At 51.7% G+C, this 23,970-nt stretch overlaps 1 protein-coding gene across 1 annotated transcript; it reads right to left on the reverse strand.

The window, feature by feature from the left end:
- Positions 1-3,708: 3,708 nt before the first annotated feature.
- ADCK2 (aarF domain containing kinase 2) lies at positions 3,709-19,288 on the reverse strand. The gene is made up of 8 exons (XM_059074892.2): positions 18,120-19,288; positions 16,249-16,395; positions 13,976-14,104; positions 12,886-12,981; positions 9,966-10,217; positions 8,249-8,377; positions 7,391-7,444; positions 3,709-4,132 (listed from the first exon to the last, which is right to left on the reverse strand). Exons 1-8 carry the CDS (start codon positions 19,050-19,052, stop codon positions 3,992-3,994), a joined length of 1,881 nt encoding a protein of 626 aa, XP_058930875.1. The 5' UTR covers positions 19,053-19,288; the 3' UTR covers positions 3,709-3,991.
- Positions 19,289-23,970: the final 4,682 nt, after the last annotated feature.

Here is a 23,970-nt window from a genome sequence, read left to right on the forward strand (position 1 = left end):
AACTTATGGAGAGAAATGTAGACCTGAATTTAGGGATTTGAGTGCATTGAATATAACTGACACTATTTCTGTGGCAAGATATGGGCCTCCATGTGCCCTGTAACTGGAAACCTCTCTCCCTGGAGAAGGGCTTACATAAAGCTATGATTACTATAATGCCCTTCTGAAGAACTTATTGATTGACCTCTGGCCCTGTAGGACTCATCCCCCCCACCCCCGACCCTGCCTTTTCCTGCCCTCCTAACTTCTAAGTATATAAATTATAGGAAAGAATTTACTATTTTCTGGGTGCAAGTTGACTTCCCAGCTGACATGCAATAGTGTGGCTTTGTCTGGGCTACCATTCATCGCTTACCCTTCCTAGTGACATAAACAAATCACTAAGATAGGAAGTTCACGAATTGGGAGGACAGGGCTTTCCATCCTTCCTAAGGGAGCTCTCTGCCCATATTATACAGCTGCCTGCCTTGCTCCCAGGAAAGAACAATGCTGTGATTCCTAGGCCACCAAAAAAAAAAAAAAAAAAAAGCACAGCGTGAACACACAAAAAAGCATAGAACTTGAGTCTGAAGATCTGGAGTTCAAACCTCAGCTCTGCCAACGATTAGCTCTCTGAATTTGGACAAGTCACTTCTCCAAGCCTCAGTGCCCTTCATCAGCCATTTAACAGAGTACCTGGCCCATAGCATGTGCTCAGCAATTTTTTATTGCTTTGTTAATACTTTCCTTTCCTGGTAGCAAAAGCTTTTCAGGTAAACTAAAATTCATTTACCTTCCCCTTCTTTCTGAATTACAAAATAAAAAGTTTTAACTTTAATGCTGGCTTGTATTTAAAGCAATATTGTTCTATAGACCATTTGTGGGGTCCTTAGCTCTAATGTTTTGCATCACCAATTCTGATTTTTTGCTATAAAAAGTTTAGAGTCCCAATCAGTAAACTATTTTGACTATGTAACAGCGACGCATATTTGTTTTGCAGACATGCTCTAAAAACTCCAAGGGCAAATATCCCTGACTGCCTTTTGCAAGTTGCATGACAACCCTCTTTTTGGTTCTCAGATAAGCACACTATTTGAATGGATGCATTTTAGGTGAGGGAAAGGATGCCAAGCCCAGACACTGAGCTCTCAGCTTCAACATACAAATCAGATTCAAACTGTGAGATAACAAACTGTGAGGACAGACTCTAAATGGCCTAACATTATAGCATCTAACCCCAAATCAAAAATCTATCCCGGGCTTCCCTGGTGGCGCAGTGGTTGAGAGTCCGCCTGCCAATGCAGGAGACACGGGTTCGTGCCCGGGTCCGGGAGGATCCCACATGCCGCGGAGCGGCTAGGCCCATGAGCCATGGCCGCTGGGCCTGCACGTCCGGAGCCTGTGCTCTGCAACAGGTGAGGCCACAGCAGTGAGAGGCCCGCATACCGCCCCCCCCCCCCCAAAAAAAAAATCTATCCCATAGCTAGAAATAGAGAACACTGCAGGGGGATGAGGAAGGAAAAAAAAAAAAACTTGTTTACACAACTTCATGTTTATTTAATTTTCTACTTTTTGTTTGTTTGTTTTGGGGGGGCTTTTTTGGCCTCACTGCAAGGCTTGTGGGTTCTCAGTTCCCTGACCAGGGATTGAACCCAGGCCGCAGCAGTGAAAGCGCCAAGTCCTAACCACTGACTGCCAGGGAATTCCCTAATTTTCTACTTTTAAAGGCTTGCTTGATCTCCCTTTCCCTATAAGCCTTGTAAAGAAGAAAGGAACTTATCTTTCCATTGGTTTTAGTAACACAGAAATGAACCTTGTTCTTTCTACTTTAGTGGGATTGAGCTGTGATCTTCCTTTGGGGAGATGCCCTCCTGGCCACTTTATCTACTTATACCCAAGAAGTAGCCTTTTCTCCTTATGAAGATGAACGTATAAATCAAGTTTAGCATTTTTAAGATACTTATTTTAAAAATCAGCAAATTACCTGTATTAAAGCACAACCATTAACCATTTTTCTCCTCTTCAATCCAGCCTGTGTTTGTTTTCTGTTGCTGCTGTAATGGCTCCTGAGGAACTGAGGCCCACGGTCCAACAGCCCATAAGAAACTACATGAGTGAGCTTGGCATCAAACACCCCAGTGGAGCCCCAAGATGCCTGCAGGCATGCAAGACTAAGCAGAGGACCGGCTGAGCTGCACCCACATTTCTGACCTGCAGAGACTATGAGGTAACAAGTATAGTCGTATTGAACTGCTACATTTGGGGGTAGTTTGTATGCAGTGATAGATAACTAATACAAGTCACAGTGGGTTGATGGAATCCATTGTCTTTAAAGGAAGCTCAGTGTTGCTGGTGTTCGCTCAGGGAGACACCCGTTCTGTGTCAGTGCCCCCTTCTCTCGCCCCACAGTGTAAGTGTATGTGCCTTTGGCACAAGGGCCGAATGTCTGGCTGGCTTGCCCATGAGGAGGGAGCTGAACGGGGCTACCTAGAGCCCCCCAGCACCTCACTGCCTGATTCAAGACTTGGAAGGTACAAACAACATCTCCACCCCTCTGAATAATAAACTGCGCCAAAGGAATCTCTGTCCAACTAAGTCTTAGTTGTTCCCTAAAAGACAGAACATTTATCCTTAAGGAAAGAATGAAAGGATCTAGTCCTGTGGTCAGAGCAGGACTTTTAGAGAGCAGGGAGGCTTGAGCTTCTACTCACTGTCTAGAGCCGTGGTCTCCAAAACAAGAAGGAGAATCCACTGGAATGTGGGGAAAATATTATTTTTATCAAAAACAAGAAATTAAGCTTTACTGATATCCACTCTACAAGCTGACCCTGCGACCCTCTACGTCCATGTGGGCCAGACACACGTCAGACCAGCTTTGAGAGAATAGTCCGTAGATGAGCCCAGTGCAGAGGGCAGCAGTGGCCACCACCCCTTCCTTTGCTGCTGGAGTGTCACTGGGTGCTACCGTGGATTTCCAGTCCTGGTTAACAGGATGTACTTATTATATTATCTATATATTAATATTAACCGAAATTAACCCTGGGCAAATGCACAAGGGCCTGAAAACCAGAATCAGAAAAACCAAAATCTAAATGCTAATATGTGAGCGCAGGGGATCTTTAAGAAGAACGGCAGAGCTGATTCTGTTCCTATCTCTAGTATGTCACATTAACCATGAATTATTGTGGTTTTTTTTCCTTTTACCTTATAATACAACTTAGCAAGAGGTTGGCAAAAAATATTTTAAATTTTCCAGAGGATAATGTGAGATACAGTGAAACTTGCCCTAAGTGAAGGCTGTGCCTACAGAGATTGGCTAGTGATGGTAGCACCTGTATAAAACTTATATAAATTATATATGTGCACATATATATAAATATATGTGCACATATATATAAATATATGCAACTTTTTACCAATAGGGCACATAATCAAAACGTTTGAAACAAAACAAACAAACAAAAAACACAAAACACTGTGGGGAATTCCCTGGTGGTCCAGTGGTTGGGACTCTGTGCTTTCACTGCCGAGGGCCCGGGTTCAGTCCCCGGTCAGGGAACTAAGATCCCGCAAGCAGTGCACCAAAAAAAACAAAAAACAAAAAACATTTGGAAGCCATGGGTTTACAGGAGTCTGTGACATTTTCTAACCTAGCTATCAGAGTCTGGAAACAACCAGCAGGACCCACCTGATCCGGGAGTATAGAGGGTTAAGATTAGAAGAGAGAAAAACCAGAAAACAAAGTAAGTTTATTCGTCCTCCTTCAGAGAACATTTTCCCTGAAATACAGTCTCCCTGACACCAGGCCCAGCTTCCACAACTGAACTGAGAGGACCTTCTTTCCCTTTACTTCCCCAACTAACCCAAAGCTTTTAAAACAGATGCCTGAAACCAAATGGGAGTGAAAAGCAGTGGCAGGTCTTCCACAATCCCAATTTTAGAATGTTCAAGCTGCCACAGGAGAGGCTGTTGGGAGGGGCCTCCAGTTGAGATGAAGCACCCACTGCTGCATTCAGCGGGAGGTCGCTAGTCCTTGCAGAAGGAAGGGCTTTGCTGCCTCCAGAATGTCCAGTTTAGGGTCCAGTGAGCGGCCAAGCCCCTCCAACACCATGATGGCAAACACAATTGAGGCAAAGTTGCTCTCAAGCTTTACCTGAAACAGAAAAACAGTGGTTCTTTCCAAAGCCCATTGATATACAGAGAGTGCCCTGGGTAACATGTCACCGTCCACTCCCGGCCTCGTCTTCCTGCCCATGTGATTTTTATCATCTACGTAACATTCTTTTCCCTACCCAGTCATTTTTCCCACCATCTCATCTACTCACCCAACCTCCCACCTACTAGAAATATTAAGGAAAATATAGGGGATGCAGTGTGTACAGCTCTTCTCTAGGGGGAGTGTGTAAGTGTGTGAATGACTTAAAAATACTGAAGTGAATAGTTTACAGCTACACTGGGAACCAGAAATCTAAATAAGGGTCATTCTTCAAAATCCACAGTAGTCTTTTTGAGACCAAGCACAACCGGCTTTGCTCAAATACAGCAGTTTCTTTCCCTTTGGAGCCAAGTTAATAGTAATAACAATTTATGAGGATTACCCAATTAATTCTCAAAAGTACTCTCATTATCTCCATTCAGTAGATAAGGAAGCTAAGGCTCAGGGTGGCTCAGGTGGTGACTTGCTCAAGGCCTCTGGGTAGGAAGAGTAGAGCCAGGATTTAAACCTAGAACAAGAATCTTTTTTCAGGTGGACCGAAGGTCAGGCAATGGAAGGTTGACTCATGGGGAAATAATCTTTGTTAAAAGTAAAGGGGACCAGGGACTTCCCTGGTGGCGCAGTGGTTAAGAATCTGCCTGCCAATTCAGGGGACACAGGTTCAAGCCCTGGTCCGGGAAGACCCCACATGCCGCGGAGCAACTAAATCCGTGTGCCACAACTACTGAGACTCCACTCTAAAGCCTGTGAGCCACAACTACTGAGCCCACGTAACACAAGTACTGAAGCCCGAGCGCTTAGAGCCCGTGCTCTGCAACAAGAGAAGCCCGCACGCCGCAATGAAGAGTAGCCCCCTCGCCGCAAGTAGAGAAAGCCCGCGCCAGCAACAAAGACCCAATGCAGCCATAAATAAATAAATATTTAAATATTTTAAAATAAATAAATAAATAAGGGGTATTTGTCTCAGTTAAGGCCCAAAAACTTGTCTGGGGAGTCAGATGGTTGATCAGGAGAAAGCGGCATGTTACAAATGCACACTCATCGTGGGAATGTAAAATTGTGCAGGCTATGGAAGACAGTATGGAGCTTCCCCAAAAACTAAAAAAAATACCATCTGTAAATCAACTGTACTTCAATTTAAAAGAAACTATGTGATCTATCAATCCCACTTCTGCATAAATATCCAAAAAGAATTGAAAGCAGTCGGGACTTCCCTGATGGTCCAGTGGTTAAGACTCCTTGCTTCCAATGCAGGGGGCGCAGGTTCGATCCCTGGTGGGGGAACTAAGATCCCACATGCCGCACAGCCAAATAAATAAATAAAATTTGAAAAAAAAAAAAAAAAAAGAATTGAAAGCAGTATCTCAAAGAGACATTTGCACACCCGTGTTCATTGCAGCACTGTTCTTAGTAGCCAAGAGGTAGAAGTGGCCCAAACGTCCATGAAAGGATGAACGAATAAAGAAAATACAGTATGTACCTACAATGGAATATTATTTAGTCTTTAAAATAAAGGCAATCCTATCATCTGCTACAAAGTGCATGAACCTCAAGAACATTACATCCAGTGAAATAAGCTGGTCACAAAAGGACAAATACCAGGGCTTCCCTGGTGGCGCAGTGGTTGAGAGTCTGCCTGCCGATGCAGGGGACACGGGTTCGTGCCCCGGTCCGGGAAGATCCCACGTGCCGCGGAGCGGCTGGGCCCGTGAGCCATGGCTGCTGAGCCTGCGCATCCGGAGCCTGTGCTCCGCAACGGGAGAGGCCACAACAGTGAGAGGCCTGCGTACCACAAAAAAAAAAAAAAAAAAAAAAAAAAAAAGGACAAATACCATATGATTCTACTTATATGAGAAATCTAGAGTCATCAAAATCATGGACACAGAAAGTGGAACAGTGGTTGCCAAGGGGCTGGGGGGAGACATGGGGAGTTTTTGTTCAGTAGATACAGAGTTTTAGTTTTGCAAGATGAGAAAATTCTAGAGCTCTAGAGATCTGTTACACCACTATGTGAACGTGGTTGTCACTGCTGAGCTGTGCACTTGGAGATGGGTAGGGGTAAAGTTTATACTGTTTTTTTTGTGTGTGTGTGCTAGGCGGGCCTCTCACTGTTGTGGCCTCTCCCGTTGCGGAGCACAGGCTCCGGACGCGCAGGCTCAGCGGCCATGGCTCACGGGCCCAGCTGCTCTGCGGCATGTGGGATCTTCCCGGACCGGGGCACGAACCCGTGTCCCCTGCATCGGCAGGCGGATTCTCAACCACTGCGCCACCAGGGAAGCCCTATACTGTTTTTTTAACCACAATTTAAAATGTTTTGCACTGTTTTAAATTAAGTGCCTGGTGAAGCACTTGAAATAGAGTGGCTGTACTCGATCGGCCCTCTCTCTGCTGTCCTGTCCTGAGAATCACAATGACAACAGCAAACATCTAAAGCGCTGGTAACCATTGTGTCCCACGCAGTGTGCGAGGAAGGCTGTGTGCCCGTGGGAGCCCCGGAGGCCGGAGAACAAAGCAGCTGGGAGTAGGGCTCCGCAGGCGGGCTGCGGGCACGGGGTCGGGCACTACCATGGGGCCCACCTGGCCGGGGCGAGTTGCTCAGTGCTGGCCTCGAGGAATGTTGCGGGGATTGAATCATACTCATAAATGTTACACAGCTAAATTAGGTGCGTAGAGGGGAGTCACGGCACACTGCTACCGTTGTCACGGCCTCATCCGGCCCTCGCAGCGGCCCCGGGGAGACTTAGAGAGGCTTGAGCGGCTCAGAGCTGGTCGGTGCAGAGCTGGCTGTGAGCCTCACCCTCCGGCTCCCCGTCCCGTGCAACGGAACTGCCAGGAGTGTGTGTTCATTCCCGGTTCTCTCCAAGCCAGCCCCCTAGCAATGATTAAAGCTTTCCCCAATCCTAAGGTGATATTTAAGTCATTTTTAAAATGGAACCTGTCAGAAGTTTTGGAAAGCATAAAGTTTTTCACCAAAAACCCCACCAATGTGGGATCACAACGTGACCAAGGAAAGATCTTGCCGGACGTCAAGAAACGGAAACAGCACTCTTCACCACAGGGATCGGTGCGTGCATCGTTTTCAAAAACGAGATCTCACGTAAGGAAAGTACCTGTCACCACCCTGAGGCCACCCGCCTTCCCCAGAGCCCTCCCCTCCTGCCTGACCAGAGGGCGAGCTCTCTACCCAGGCCTCACCTTGTGAGTCATCAGCAACTTAAAGACATTCGAGAGAAGGATGGAAACTTGAAGCTGGAAAACAGAATAAAGAGTCTGCAGAGGTTGCGGAGCCCCCAGGAACCCCTTCTCCCTTGCCGGCGCCGTCCCACGTCCGCACGCACGCACGCACGCACACACAGCAGTGAGCGGAAACAGACCACCTGACAAATCCCAGAAAGGACTGCACGCGCACAAGCCCAACTTCCACCTCACAGCTGAGTTCAAAGACCCCTCGGAAGGACCAGCCTGGAGGCCTCTGCCCCGCACTCCTGCACACGCAGACATCACTTCGGAATAAATACGACAGGCAGCGCCGGGGGCCGCCTCTTGTTCTGACGCGCTCCAGCTAGCGTGGACTCGGGAATGAACTTGGGAAGAAAACTCAGGTTTGTCAGACCTGTGTGCAGAATACCAAGTGGGCTCTGCTGCAGGTCTAAATAGAGGACGTGAACGTTCGGTATGTCCTGTCTGCTCAGGGGCCTCAGTCCTCCCTCGCCCCACCGCCATGCTCCGCTGAGCTCCACGGAGATAAAGAGCAGAACAGCCGACCCCCGGTCTGGGCAGAGCAGGTACGCAGCACTACATATGTCACCGTCCCAGCAGCCACCCAGGAAAGCCCGGTCAGGGAGCCACTCTTGAAAGCCGGGATTCCAGAGGGCCTCCTCACACCTCCAAGAAGTGGGCAGAGGAAAAGGTTTGTTCTTCATCTGCCTTAAAACCCAAGCCCCTCGAGACCTCCCTCCATGAAGAGGTCTCCCTTAGACCTGTGGTTTGCTGTGTCCAAGGGCAAGGTCAGTAAACACCCCGAGGCCCCTGCCCCTGGAGTGGCCTGCTCACCTTTTCCAGCGTGATGCTGTTCTTCCTGGCCTGGGTCACCAGCCTGGCCATCTCAGCCTTAAATCCCTCCACATCCTTGCACTCACTGGCCCGGGCATGATGCAGGATGAGCTCAGCCACTCTTTGGCCCTGGAAGACGCAAAAGAAAAAAACTTGGTAGTGTCAAGAGGCACAAAACTAGATGCTCTGCCCAAACTTCTTCATATCCTAGTTGTTTCCACCCCAAATTTTCTACCACCCTGCTTTTGGCCACCCATCCTTTTTTAGCTTTACCTCCCCGCCCCACCATACCTGGTAAACAGTCAAGGTCTTTTGCAGCTTGTCTTGGGCAGTGGGGCCCCACCTATACTCAGTGCAGTCAAGGAAAGGAGCTGCACTGTCTCCTTTGCCTCCAAGGCCACCCAGGCCCAGCAGCAAAGCCAGTGCCTGCTATGCGGCACTGCCGACCAACCCGCCTGCCCCAGAGCCACCAGGACCTGCCGCCAGGCTGGACCAGCCACACCATCCTCGAGGGCGGTCTTCCCGCCCGAACAGAATTCCCTGCTCACGGCTGACCCGGCCTCTGTGCTCCAGCCGTCTCGCTCCTCCTCCACCCAGGAAGCCCCTGATCAAAGCCTCCATGGTCTCCCCAGCACCCACGCAGCCCGGATGGTCACAGCCCAGGAGCCAAGCTCCTCCTCCTCGGCTGTGACCTTCTTCTTTTGCCCAAACCTGTGCAGAGGAGCACCTCCCACCCCCTCACCAGCCACTGCACCTCAGTGTTGAACCTCGGCCTGGGAGATGCTTTCAAATTGGCTCAGGCTCAAGCCTCTGGTCTGCCCCCTTAGAAGCCTCCTAAGCAGGGGTTCCTCTGAATTTCGCCTTTTCTATCAGCTTTCTCTTTCCCAGGGTCTTTCTTGCTGGAGAATTCACTGTCACACTTGATGTGGCACTTTAGGTTGACTCAGTAGAGGTTTTGCTGAGTTCCTTTTGCTAAATAATAATCCTCAACCACTGGAGCCCCTCAGAGGCACGGGGTGAGGGGTTAAAACCACTTCTGTCGGGCTTCCCTGGTGGCACAGTGGTTGAGAGTCCGCCTGCCAATGCAGGGGACGCGGGTTCATGCCCCAGTCCGGGAAGATCCCACATGCCGCAGAGCGGCTGGGCCCGTGAGCCATGGCCGCTGGGCCTGCGCGTCCGGAGCCTGTGCTCCGCAACGGGAGAGGCCACAACAGTGAGAGGCCCGCGTACCGCAAAAAAAAAAAAAAAAAAACCACTTCTGTCCCCCTCTGCCCCAGCCAGGTGTTTTCCCACACCTGGAGAATAAGTTCCCTGAGCTGCTGCTTCTCACCAGCCTCACCTTCTCACAGCAAATGGCACAGACCAGGGTGGCTGTCATTCAGTCAAGAAGCTAGCATTCCCAGGGCCCAACTGTACACTTACTGAGGAAGGAAGAGAGACCACCAGAACAACAGCATTTGGGAAGGAGGCGTGTCTTCCCATCATTCCAAACCATGAGCCGCTGGAACAGGCCCGTTCTGACTACAGAGCCTTAGGCAGCTTCATTTTCCTGCTCCTCTTCCTTCTCCCTCCTTCCTCTCTCTGCTCCACCCATTTCCATCAGGAGCACCCTTGGCAAACACAGGCATTTACAAGAATGACAAACGCTGAGGAGCCCCAAGGTTCCCAAGGGCCTAAAAAATTCAGCCCCAACTCCCGAGGGCCCAGCGGGTCTCACCTGCCCCATCACCACGGCCATGAAGACTGCCCGGAAGTTCCTCAGGTCGGCAGCCTGCAGCTCGGCCACAATGCCGGCGTCCAGAAGCACCAGGCACAGCGGGCACCGGGCAGGCGTCACAGCCACTGCCAGCGCGTCACAGACATCTACCTGCTGAGGCTGCGCCTCTTGGCTCTTGGGAAGACCGTCGGCGCCCTGGACCAGGATGTTCCCAGGGTGAAGGTCCGCGTGGACAAAGTTGTCCACAAATACCTGGGAAGAGATCAGAGCTACTCTAGGCTAAGTCAGCCTCACCATCCCATCACCACGAGGCCACAGGTGGAAAAGCTTCCAGGGTGACGGCGAGTTCCCGATGATGAATTACAAGGCAGAGAGGTGTGTGTTTTATAAAGCCTCAGAGCGTGATATCATCGATTCAAAATTTGTACAGGGACAAGCCAGGTTGATGTTTTCAAGAGTAAATTTATTTTCAAAGTAAAGAGCATTAAAAATGATCATAGGGGAACATGATCAAACACCAAACCGCATTTCAGGAGACTTATTTCTACTCTATGAGTTGAGCAATTAATATTCAAACTAAAAATTATCTAGTCATTGTTGACAGATTTTCCCCAAACCTCTCAGTTCTTACAATTCATGTAACTTCCTTTCTTTAAAACTATTTCATAAATCAGACTTCGCCTCCATTACCTCCATCCGTCCACATAATGAAGTCTAACAGTGATCCCGACAACCGTCCTGGCACATGGAATCGGGGAGGCTGGGAGAAATGGCTTTCAACCTGCTAAGCAGGAAAGAAAGCCCCAGGGACTGTGATGGAGGGAAAGTCAGGCGTGACTTTGTGGAACAGGAATCTGCCTGCTGTGAAAGATCATAGAAACCACCAGCAATCCTTCTCTGAGGGGAAGGAGAGACCTGGGGCAGAGGTACAGAGCCGCTGCTGCTGGAGGGGCTCCTGGGGGACTCCTTCCAGCCAACACAGAGCCCTTCCTCCTACTGGATGCAGGCCGAAGACCCCATCCCTCATGGTGGTCATGGCAGCAGGTCACAGAGGGACCCTTCTAGTCCAGATCCTGGCTCTGCTGGAGGTAAGGGAGGCTGCTATCCTGGTGAAAATCCCGGGAACTGAGGAAGCCGGGGCCTGCACACCTGTAGGATACGGTCACCAAAGGCTAGCTGACCCCCAACCCTCGGACAGAACCTCCTGGCACCTTGCACCTTGCTGTTAGCTGAGCCCCCAGGGTCCTTGATCCCACAAGCTGGAAGCCCCCCGTGATCTCCCGACTCCTGAGCGCTGCTCAGCACTGCTTCTCCCCTAGCTACTCCCCCCTGCACCCTCTGGCCCACGGTGTGCCTCGGAGCCCTGTTTCTGGGGACAAAGTCCTCTCCCCACTGAGCTTCCACTGCGCTGACAGTGGAAACCCAGCTCTCCAGCGACAACCCCGCTTCTCCAGGAGCCCCTTGGGTGAGGGCTACCTATTCTCAATACCCACGCACCCCAGGGCTGGAGGTGAAGTCAGAGCCACTCAACCACCAGCCTCTGTCACCCTGAGCCCCCTCCAGGTGTCTGGCTTACAGCCTCCTGCGCTGTCTGCCTGCACCACACCACCGTCCCGCTCAGCACACCCATTTTCACCTCCGCCCCGCTTCTGCCACCTGCCTGGCCCTCACGGCTCCACCTTGGTTACCTGGTTTCTTTCCTCCTACTCTCTGACCACACGCCTGGTTCCTTCCTACCCCAATTCTGCACCCCCAGACCTGGGCACTTGTCCTCACTATGCTTCCTAGACCAGCCGTCTCTGCCTCGACCACTCTCTTCTGTGCCAACCACCAGGAAGAGCTCAGACCCTTGACAATCTCAGTATCTTCTTTTTAAAAAAATTTATTTATTTTTACTTATTTATTATTTTTGGTTGCATTGGGTCTTTGTTGCTGCGTGCGGGCTTTCTCTAGTTGCGGCGAGCGGGGGCTACTCTTCGTTGTGGTGTGCGGGCTTCTCATTGCGGTGGCTTCTCTTGTTGCAGAGCACGGGCTCTAGAGCGCGCAGGCTTCAGTAGATGTGGCACGTGGGCTTGGTAGTTGTGGCTCATGGGCTCTAGAGCACAGGCTCAGTAGTTGTGGCTCACGGGCTTAGTTGCTCCGTGGCATGTGGGATCTTCCCGGACCAGGGCTTGAACCCGTGTCCCTTGTATTGGCAGGTGGATTCTTAACCACTGCACCACCAGGGAAGCCCATGTATCTTTTTTCTCTGCTCCTACACGTGAGCTGCTAACAATGCTGAGTTCCTGCTGTTACTACTAGTGATGAAATAACTGAGAGTGCTTTGGGCTCACTGTAGCCTTTTTTGAGTGTCAGGCCATCCTCTCCAAGGAGACAGCTAGACTTCCTTCACATCCCAGAGGAGATGGCACCACTTCCTGAACAAATCCTGGGGCTGGGATGGCCCATCCTAAATGACCCTCGGGTACCCGTACTTAACCCACTTACTTAGCATTGCCTGTCTTCCCACTGAACGGGAAAGTTCCCTGAACATTGTTGTCATGTCTCTTTTGCTCACAACTGTAAATCCAGCACTTAATTCAGTGCCTGGCACGTAGCAGGTGCTCAACAAATACTTGCTGAATGAATGAATGAAATAGCATGTAACACCCGAGGTTGTCTTTGGCTGTTTGTCTAAACTGTAGGCAAGTCGGGCAGGGCCTGGGTCTCCCTCCCCACTCTTGCACAGAGACACAGCGCGTGACACGGAGAAAGCGCTCAACAGAAAGCTGTAGAAGAAGGCGCCTTTGGGTCAGCTCGGCTATCTCCGGAGCTGACCCTCTGCAGCCAGCGGCCGGTTGCTTGGCCGAGCAGGGTCCCCCGCCTCCCACACACAGTTCCACCGCGTGCCCGCTGAGCGCCCGCCCTGCCGTGAACTCACCATCTTCAGGAGCATGTTGATCCCCAGCCGCGCAATCTTCCTCTTCACGTCCCCGGGAATCCCGGCTTGCTGGTAACTAGACACAGGCACACTCTCCTGGGGGAAGATCGGGGAGGGGACAGCTTTAGCCTGCACAGCCCGCGACTGCCCCGCTCCTCACCTCCACAGGGACACACCCGCACGGCCCTCCCGCTGACTGGGAAGTGACCCGGAGAGGTTTTCCTTCCTAGAGCCCCTATGAATCTGTCACCCACAAGATAATTTAAACCTGTTTACCCTTCCCTTCTACAACATGTATCGACAAGTCCCATAGGTTTACTAGGGAGGAAATCCAATGACTGCCACCCACAGGTAAGAGAGGCTTTGCTGTCAGGGTGAGCTTGTTCCTGGTCAAGAATCAGCCAACAGGGACGTGAATGAGCTCTGTGACCTCACAGGAGGGAAAAGAAAAGGAAGAGTGAAGAAAGGGGAGCCAGTCAGTACGCGTTTCCTATAGGTTAGTTATTTAATTGTCAAAGCCGCCTATTGAGACAGATCTTGTTATCCCTAATTAAATAAAAGAACTAAAAGCCCAGAGAGTTGAAGGAACTTGCTCAAAGTCACACAGCTAGTAACCGTGGGTCATTCAGGTCACTCCCCTGGATCTCATTACGATCTTTACAAAGGAGACTGAACCAGGAGACAGCTAAGGCGGTGACAGGAATACTTGTGGAGCACTTCCTCTGTGTTGAGCACTTTGGCTGTGCAGTCTCTGTGCAGAGGGCATTTTGCATTCAACGTGTCACCGACTCCTGGGACGACGCTACGGGGCAGGAAGGCTGCCCACTGCTGCCCAGGAGGGAGCTGAGGCCCGCCCGCAAACACAGTGGCGGAGCAGACTTCCAAACCCAGAGAGTCTGAGGCCAGGGCCAGGCCCTCGGCCGCCTTGCTACACTGCCTTCCACCCAGGCGCACCCAAGCCCCTCTCACTTTTACAGGCGGTAATCACATGCTCTCTTGGCTTTTGTCTGTTCCAACTCAGGCCTGCCTGTGAAGGGGAGACAACCTGACTATGAGTAAAAGGTGGGCCAGGGGAAGCTCTCAGTCTCACTTCATACGTTTCCACCAAGACATCCCTGGTGACAAAGGGACGCAGAGGGGTGGGGAATTTGACAGAGTTCACGTTCAGGAAGTTGCATTGGAAGTGTTCTAGATTCCGAGCTTCGTAACGCAGGTCGATCTACAGGGAAATGGAGACAAGAGGTGAGGGAAGGGGTAGTCTGGGCGCAGGGACAGCAAAATCTGAACCCCCCCAAGAGCTAGCAAGTCCCAAGATTCACCTGCCTTCCCCACCTACTCGCCTGCAGAACTCCCAAGGAACTCGGGCTGCCCCAGAAGTCTCGAGCCCCATCCCTACCCCACGATGTGAACTCCAAGCTGCAGACAGCAGACAAGCTGGAGAACTTGTCTAAACTGAATTTATGTTCACCCTACCCCCAGTCACCTGCGAGTCACTGCAGATTACACCTTCTCTCTTACCCTCCATACCCATGGGAGACTCGGTGCCATCAACTCTGCAGCCCTCACCACTCTCAGGTCTGTTCCCCTCTTCCATCCCACTGTTCCTCCCATGGTGACTCAAAACCAGTCACCTGAACCCTAACAGAGGTGTCCTAGTTGGGATCCCTGTCCCCCATCTTCCCTCTCTCCAATCCATGTGCTGGTGTCCCCCCCAACCCCACCTGCAGGATGGAGTCTGCATTCATTAGGATGACGTCCAAGGTGGGCCATGGTTTGGCCCCTGCTCCTCTCTCCAGGTCCATCTCTTGGGGCGCCTCCTCCTTCCTCTACTGCCCAAAACTCCAGCTGCACCCAATCTGCAGAGTGCTGAACGTCTCAGCCTGCCAGATGCCCCCCCCACCTCAGTGCCTTGTTTACTCCCCCCTGACTGGAATGTTCTTCCCCCATTTGGGCCAACTGCGAACACTCCCCTTTCGAGAATCAATGCAAGCCTAGGGAGCCTGGACCCTCAGCGTGGAATGACCACTTCCCCTCTGAGCCTCAACTGAACCCGACTGAACCTGTAGAGACGCCTATTGTAACTCATGCTTTTTCTCCAAATATTTCACATCAGCCCTCCTCCTCCTACTATATGTTCCTTGAGGACAGGAAAACCTCACATGTTTTCTTAGTTCACCAGCTTCTAACACAGTTCTTAATACATGTTACATGAATTTATAAATGAACATACACCCCCTACATACACCCAGACTCTAAGATTTCAAGGCTGGGAACGTGATTGGACCACTCAGAGCTGCAGCTGGTAGGAAGAGTTGATTTTTGAGATAAATGGGGTGCACTATAGAGGTCTGAGTTTCAAGTGATGGGATCCCATGATGCCTATTGGACTTCTCAAAGGGGAACTGAAGCCTAGGTGGGTGGTAGAACTGAGAGTGATTAATGCCAAGATGGGTGTCAGAAAAGAAGTTATTTTTCTCTGTTTTAATTTTCTTTTATTATCAAAACCACTCAACCCCATAGCATAAAGCAAAGCTTTCTAAACGTTAAAATGCACCCTTGGGGCTTAAAACCCTAAATCAGAGGACATAAATGAAGACTTGGCACACTGTTTCTGAAAGCCTGCCAATTTCTGTGCCAACTGCCAGGAAGCCAGCACAGATGCCTCCTTGGAGCCCTGAAAGGCTCCAGCATGTTTACCAAGTCTGGCTACTTAAACAGGTGTCCCAAGGGTCCTGGACAAGGAGGAGGTCCTTGTCTACTCATTAAGCCCCGGAAACAAAGCAAAACAAAGGCACGGTGTGTGACTTCGCTAATTCTTCTTCTCCTTCCGGAGTTTGGCCATTGATTGATTGTGGCACAGATAATGCTATATGTTCCACCAGACTCGTTTCATTTTCATCCCAGACACTAAGGAAGACTGCCAAGCTCCCTCGTAGTTACACTGGGCCCGTGTGATTAGAGCTCTGACCTGTAGACTGGGAAGAAGTGATATATATCACTTCCAGACCTGGCCACAGAATCCTTTACATGACCCTCCATGGTCTCTCTCCCCATTCCACACTGACCCCAGATGACAAATTTGGGAGGAAACTGGGTCCCTGAATAACTGTGGAGTAGAGCTCCCACTCACTCCCTCAGTTCACCTGCATGGAGCTTTCATATAAGCAAAAAATAACATTGTTGCATTAAGTCACTGAGATTTGGATATTCTTTGTTATATCAGCTAGCATCACCTATCCTGACTAATATACTACATTAGCCACAACGCACTGGGAAAATACTCATCCATTCAGCATTTACTAAGCAGCTGCTAACGGCAAAAACTGTTGTGTGCTATTTACAACTGAGGGGAAGAGAATTCACCTGTCGCACCATGAGCTTCTCAAATTCCTCCACAATCTCAGGCAAGCTGAGCCACTTGATTCCTGGCAAAAGTGCGAGGACTCGGCTGCCCATCTTCATCAGCAGCAGGTCCATCTGCACCTGAGCAAGCAGGCCAGGGTGCAACACCTGCCAAAAAGAGGCACAGTGAGACAGGAGGGATCAATCAGGAGGGCACTTCACCCAGCCAGGGCTGGGTCCCACCGTCAAAGGAGAGTCAGCAGGCTTCTCATCAGAGCAAAGGGGAAGCAGTCCGCCCAGGATGCTCCTGCCTTCCTCCCTTTGTGTCTTCCTGAGGAGACTCAGAGGGCAGCTCCCCTGCATGGCACTCAGCGTTGCTGGGAAGAATAGGTGGGCCTCTCCTTCCAAATACATTAAGTTTAGATCAGTGACTCCTAAACATTAGTGAGCATAAAGGTCACCGTGGGTTGCTTGGTGAAAATATGGACTTCCAGATCTCCTCCAAGACCTACTGAGTCAGGGACTTCCCTGGTGGTCTAGTGGTTAAGACTGCATGCTCCCAAGGCAGGGGGCCCGGGTTCGATCCATAACCAGGGAACTAGATCCCACATGCTGCAACTAAGACCCAGCACAGCCAAATAAATAAATGTTTTTAAAAAGGCGGCGGGGGGAGACGTACTGAATCAGACTGGCTGGAAGGGGAGCTGGGAATCTGCATTTTACTGAGTGTACAGGCAGCTGAGTCAGGTGGTCCAAAGCCTGCAAAATACTGCTCTAGAGTCACAGAACTCCAGAGGTGGGATGGAAAGAGTTCAGACTCCAGCTCTGCAACCCGTTTCCTGTATGAAACTGGACAAGCTGCGCAACTTCTCTCAGCCTCCTGTTCTATCATTTAAAACATGCAGATAGGGGACTTCCCTGGTGGTCCAGTGGTTAAGACACTATGCTTGCAATGCAGGGGGGCGCCGGTTCGATCCCTGGTTAGGGAACCAAGATCCCACATGCTGCATGGAATGGCCAAAACAACAAACAAAAAAAACCCCATGTGGACAATAGCCCCTACCTCCACCTCAAATCCTTTTAGGAATAAAGTGGAGTATAAATAAAGATATAAGAAAAACAAATGCCTATCTCAGGCATCTAATAAAGATTAAACAATGCATCTGAGGAGACGGGCATGTTTCCTGGTATACAGCAGGCATCCACTCCTTTTGTATCCCACAGAGCAGAGGGAACCTTCGAGATATTTTGGACCAGTGTTTCCTAAATTTGCCTAATGATGAGACTCATTTGCAGCATTTATAAAAAGCCAGGCCCAGGCTCTTCCCTTGGAAAGTATGACTCAGTAGGTCGGAGTGAGTCACCCTTGGGAGGGTTTTATCTGAGCGGGTAAAAGAGAGCACTGGGGTATTTGCTACTAGCATCTGCCAGTTCTCGTGGGGATGTGCTGAACAGGGGTGGAAAGGTATGGAGAGAAGAGTTGATGGAGCCCGGGAAGGGGTGATTGGAAATAAAGAGAGAAGGAAGCCACTTCTGTAAAATGAACGCCACCCTCTTGGGCTCACGACAGCACACCTAACAGTCTGTCTCCGGTCTATTCTGACCCCAGAGCGGGAGGTCAGCTGAATGGTGGGTCCTCCACCCACAGCGGCAGCCAACTCCAAACCCTCTTCATTTTCCTCTTTCAGACCATTCGCATCACCACTCCTTCAAGCCAAGAAATCAAACAGCTTGCGCATCCCAGGCACTCAGATAATGGTCAAGCTAAAAGAAATCAATGGAAGGCAACGTGGGGTGACTTGCAAAGGGGACTTCCTGATCTGGGCGGCTCCGTGGAGTCGGTGAGATTTTAGAGATGGGAAGGGCCTGGCTGCAAACACCAGAACACTTACTTTCACGGCCACAGGGATGAGGTGATCTGGCTGTGGTCCATGGGCCAGTCCCGAAGCCTGAGAGAAGACTGCATTTGATCCAACCAGGTCAGCTTTAGGGAAGAGCAGCCTTTCTAGAAATGACTGGTCGGCAAGACTTCCCTGAGGCCTCCACGCCTTCCCCAAGTGTCCAAGGAGCTCTCTCAGCCCCTGGACTTCCCCAGCTTCCGAAGAAAGCTGCAGTCTGGAGGCTGTGGCCAGTCTCCGGATGCTGTCATTCTCCAGGAAGGCAGGATTGGCACGTGCTTTGTACACTTGGGCCACGCAGCCGGAACCCACAGGCTCCTGCTTCTCAAAGCAAAGGACCCTCCCCCAGTCCTCTCCGAAGGCCTGCCGTAGGAAGTGTTCAGTGTGGGTCCAAGGATGGGGCGTCACCTGGACGTGCAGCTTGGAGAACTGCGCACAGAAAGCCTCTGAGAAGAGATCACGCCGGGTGCTGGCCCACTGGCCGAGTTTGATGTACGTTGGACCGGACGTCTCGGTGGCTTTCAGAAGCAGGTGGAGCCAGAGCCTGGAGACACTGGGAGCCAGGTAGGTGAGGGGGTAGAGTAGAAGGAGGGGGAAGAATTTCACCAAGAGCGCCCCCGCCCGGAGCCAGATCCGCAAGTGCAGAAGGAGGCAGCCTAGCCGCTGCTCCGGGGCGACTCTCTCCAGTGGCCCGTTTTCAGCCAGGTCACCCCAACTGGTCCTTTGCCGACACAAGCTCTCGGAGGCCCCCTTGCCAATGTCCTCAGAGGCTGAGATGAGTTTGGGCAAAGTGCCAAGCAGAAGCCAACAGAGTCTCGCCTTGCGACAGCACCCAGAGGGTCTCAGAAGGCCGAGGTCCTTTGTGAGCTCCACGCCCCTTAGACGCGACAAGCAGACCCTGACAGAGAAGCGCCAGGGGGTCACCATGCTCTCCCAGAGGTCGCGGTCCAGGCTGCTTGCCTCCACTTAAGGAGCACCCATCTTCGTTCCTTCTTTCCGCAAGGCTGGCCTGAGTCGGGGCCCCCGCTGAGTATTACACTTGAAAGCGAGGCAGCTGTGAGACGCGGGGCGCTCAGACCTCGCGTCCCGTGTGCAGCCTCTGCCGGGTCCTGCTGCGAGTCCGGCCTCCGCAGGGCCGCCCCGCCCCGCGGGCCCGCAACCCTGCCCCGCCTCCGCCGCGGGAGGGCTGGCCCATCCGTCCCCGCTCCCTCCCGGATACCTCGCCTGGGCCTGAGGCCCGAGGGCTTTCAGAACTGAACGCCCGAGGGGCCAAGCCAGGCCCAGGTCGGGGACGTGACCCGCGCGAGGTGGCCGCGCGGGTGGAGACAGAGCCGCGCCGCCGCAGGGTCGCCGCGCACGCCGGCCGGCGAGCGGAGGGGCTGCGCGGGGTGGGGCTGGGGGGTCCGTGCGGAGGGCCGCGGCGCCGAGAGCCCGGGTGGGGGTGAGGAAGGGCCAGGCGGGGCGAGGCGTGGAGAGCTGGGGCGGGGGCAGTGCGGACGGCCGAGGACCCGGGCACCGAGTACGGGGTGGGGAGGAGTCGGGCGGGGTTGTAGAGAGCCGAGTCCCCGCGCGCGGTGGGCGTCCGGGCGCCAAGGGCGTGGAAGGGGTGCGGAGAGCGGGGATCAGAGGGTCGAGGATCGGGGCGCCGAGGGTCGGGGATCGGAGGGTCGGGGATCGGGGCGCCGAGGGCCGGGGATCAGAGGGTCGAGGATCGGGGCGCCGAGGGCCGGGGATCGGAGGGTCGGGGATCGGGGTGCCGAGGGCCGGGGATCGGGTGACGAGGGCCTGGGATCAGAGGGTCGGGGATCGGGGTGCCGAGGGCCAGGGATCGGGCCGCGGAAGACCGAGAGTTCGGGCGCGGAGGACCCGGGATCCGGGCGCAGAGGGCCGGGGATCCGGACGCGGAGGCCGCGGTTTCCGCGTCTTCCGGGACCGCCCGCCCGCAGGCTCGGGGACCGCCCCTTAAAGCCGACGCGAGCCGGACTGCGGCCGAGGCTCACCCGGCCGTCGCGTCTTGGAATCCCAGAGATAGAATTAACCCAAAACACCAACGCGCCCTCTACGCCCCCTCTCCCCGCTGCGCGTCTGTCTCTCCACTGACATCCTTAGCTTTCCTTACAAAGAGCGCGGAAACGCTGGGTGAACTGAAAGCCGGTTCCTGAACACGGGTCTGGTTTTCAACTGAGCGGGAAGCGAGGTGGCAGTGAGGGCGGGGGTTGGGAGCGTTGTCCTTGGACGGCTGGAGTCCCTGGCTGCCCCGATTTGGGGAACGTGTTTGGATCTTGGGGAGTGGCTCCGGAAAGAACATTCATTCATTCAACCAATACTTATTAAGCCCCAGTATTTCTTAAACTCAGTCCAGTATTTATCGAGGCTCAATAATATCTATCGTGCTAGGTCCTGGGGACAAGGAGACACATACTGACCTTACAGACTCGTCACTTATGAGGAAGACCATACGGTGAAGGAAATGAAGAATGGGGAGACATAGGATGGCAGCTACTTGGGAGAGGAAAGGAGAGCCTTGGTGGTGGGAGGGTGTTCGGTCTCAGAGAGAATAAAGCCCCCAGATGGAAGGTATTTGGTGTGAGGTTTTGGGGGAGTTTGTTTTTTAAACCTTGAAGAACCAAAGGAAGGTCAGCTACCTTTAGAGAGCAAAGGAGAGCAGAACAGAGCTTGGAAATCAGCCAACACAGCCAGGGAGGGCCCAGTGGTCTTATGCTCTGCTCTTTGGGGCTTAGGAGGCTGCCCTGTGCTGGGGTACCACAGTCACCTCTACATACATGACCCTTTATCTCCATGAGGGTGACAGGCTTCCATAGAATTCTGCCAGGGCCTCACAAGTGGAAGGGCCCTGGGGCGGGAAACAAGATCGTGGCCCACGCCTGCTCCTGGAAGTGTGACTTCACTCACAGCCTAAGGAGTGCTGAAAATGTGGGAACTCCCGCACTGCTAACTAATAATCCGTATCCCATTCCCACAAGATGCGGCAGACCCTTTTAAAGTTCCCTGGACAGAGGTCATACCTACCACCACTGGTTTCAAATATGGCCAGCTATTAATTATGCCCTCCCAGCGTCCTCTGAGTTATTTATCCACTCTGTCCCAAAGGTGTAAAATATTCTTGTATGACGCTGATTCACCAAAGGGTTTATTGAGGACTTAATCTGAAACCAGAGTCTCTGGGTTCTAGCCCCCTAATTAAAAGGTAACCACATGAGTGGACACCTCTATGTGCTGCGGGAAGATGGCCGAACAGGTGACCAAGTCGGTGCTGTTCGTGTGTCTGGGTTACCAAAGAAGACTTTGCCACATTTGATAATATGCTATGTATGGATGACAGCAATCTGAGAGATTTGAATAGCAAAAGTAAAGTTAAAAACTGCAGAGCGAAAATTGAACTACTTAGGGGCTATGATCCACAAAAGCAACTCATTGAATATCCCTATTATGGCAACGATGCTGACTTTGAGACCATCTACCAGCAGTGTGTGTGGTGCTGCAGAGCCTTCCCGGAGAAGGGCCGCTGACCTGGGTCCGGTCATTTCACAGCCCAGGCTCATCCCCACAGGCCCACGTTCTCCGTTGAGTGTCACAGTGTCACCATTCCCTAGCCAAGGCCACAGCCCTTTCTTCAGTTGACTCACTTTTTTTTTTCTTTTTGGCTGCGTTGGGTCTTTGTTGCTGCACACGGGCTTTCTCTAGTTGTGGCGAGCGGTGGCTATTCTTCATCGTGGTGTGCAGGCTTCTCATTGCAGTGGCTTCTCTTGTTGCAGAGCACAGGCTCTAGTTGCGTGGGCTTCAGTAGTTGTGGCATGCATGCTCAGTAGTTGTGGCTCGCGGGCTCTACAGTGCAGGCTCAGTAGTTGTGGCACACGGGCTTAGTTGCTGCACGGCATGTGGGATCTTCCCGGACCAGGGATCAAACCTGTGTCCCCTGCATTGGCAGGCAGATTCCTAACCACTGTGCCACCAGGGAAAGCCCTGACTCACTGTTTCTTACCTTAAAAAACAATTGTGGATGAAAATCAGTTGTGTTTGGCCGAAGAATAAAAATTTTTGATTCAAACAAACAAAAAAAAAGAGGTAACCACATGACCTCAGGCGGTCTCTCTGGGCCTCTGTTTCTCCTTAAGCAAATTGGGGAGGGGAGTCTGACCAAAGCTATACAAATTCTCTAGACTTACATCTATGATTCTGGCAATTAGTATCTTTAACAGTAGTTAAGGGACTTCACTGGTGGTCCAGTGGTAAAGAATCTGCTTTACAATGCAGGGGACTCCGGTTCGATCCCTGGTCGGGGAACTAAGATCCCACATGCCACAGGGCAACTAAGCCTGCTGAGCTCAACTACTGAGGACCACAACTACTGAGCTCACATGTCTCAACAACAGAGCCTGAGTGCCGCAAACGACAGAGCCCACGTTCCCTGGAGCCTGCACGCCACAACTAGAGAGAAGTCTGCGCGCCACAATGAAGATCCCACGTGTCGCAACTAAGACCCAACGCAGCCAAAAATAAATTAAATAAATAAATAATCTTGGGGAACAGAAAACAGTAGTTAAGAACAAAATTCTGGAGCTAAGTAAGCCTGGCTTCAGTTCTTGGTTCTGTGTAACCTGTATAACCTTAGGGACCCGTTACCTCGCCTTTTGGAGCCTCTATTCCTCACTTGTCAGATGGAGGTAAGAACAGAACCTCCCTCTCCGGCTGTTGAAAGCAGTGAGTCGAAACTGTACACGACATGCGTAAAAACAGGTGTCACTAAATGTTAGCAAATATTGTCATCTATATTATCTAGATAAATAAAAGTTGTTCTGTTTCACAAATTTGGAGGAAACATCGTGGAAGGTCTGACTTCAGCCCTTTGTGGCATCCTAGAAATTCACCTAAAGTGGTGGCTCTCAAACTTTAGCATCCATCAGAATCACCTGAAGGCTGGGCCCAACCGCAGTGTCTGATTCCGTAGGCCTGAAGAGGAGCCTGAGAATTGACAATTCTAACAGGTTCCCATACGCTGCTGCTGGTCCTGGGAACACACTTTGAGAACCATTGACCTTGTGGTGGTGGTGATGCTGGTGGTGCTCATGGTAATAAAGGTGCACCATCTCAAGGAGTTAACAGTCACCCAAACAGGTGACGCTGAGGGATTCCCGGGGCCCATTTCAATTAGGAGAACAAACTTATACATATTAAGACACCATGGACAGCAAAATCAAACAGTGATATCAAATATGAACCCTAAATCAAAAATTGTAAGGGCAGCCTTTAAAAATTAGAGTTGTAGGGCTTCCCTGGTGGCGCAGTGGTTGGGAGTCCGCCTGCCGATGCAGGGGACACGGGTTCGTGCCCCGGTCCGGGAAGATCCCACGTGCCGCGGAGCGGCTGGGCCCGTGAGCCATGGCCGCTGAGCCCGCGCGTCCGGAGCCTGTGCTCCACAATGGGAGAGGCCACAACAGTGAGAGGCCCGCGTACCACAAAAAAAAAAAAAAAAAAAAAAAAAAATAGAGGTGTTGATTTGTAGTCAAGCTGCTTCTCACATGGGTAACTCTACGTAATGTTTCATGATTAGTAACAGCAGGAATGTATTTAGAATGATTAATGAATTAAGAGACTGAATATACAAACAGACACTGGCCAGACCATATATGACAATGAACTCTGACCCGTAGCCTCGGCAGCAATGGGCCCCGAATAGTCAGGACTTGGTCCCTGACTGCAGCTTCTCTAATTTTCACCCCCCACTATCATCTCAGGACCAATCAGAGAAAGCCAAATAGCCTCTCCAAACCAATCACACGCGATGCCCTGGCTTCCAGCCTCCCCGTGCCAACAACCTCCAATT

Source organism: Kogia breviceps, chromosome 9, assembly GCF_026419965.1.
Source record: "Kogia breviceps isolate mKogBre1 chromosome 9, mKogBre1 haplotype 1, whole genome shotgun sequence".
NCBI lineage: Eukaryota > Metazoa > Chordata > Mammalia > Artiodactyla > Physeteridae > Kogia > Kogia breviceps.

Bases quoted from the DNA above. Each gene is read 5' to 3' on its own strand.
- ADCK2 (XM_059074892.2), bottom strand. From the start codon at position 19,052: ATGGTGACCCCCTGGCGCTTCTCTGTCAGGGTCTGCTTGTCGCGTCTA. The intron at 14,105-16,248 runs GTGAATTCTCTT...ATTTCCCTGTAG, and splicing joins AGAAGCTCATGGTGCGACAG to ATCGACCTGCGTTACGAAGC. The intron at 8,378-9,965 runs GTGAGACCCGCT...TGCGTCTTCCAG, and splicing joins TGGCCGTGGTGATGGGGCAG to GGCCAAAGAGTGGCTGAGCT.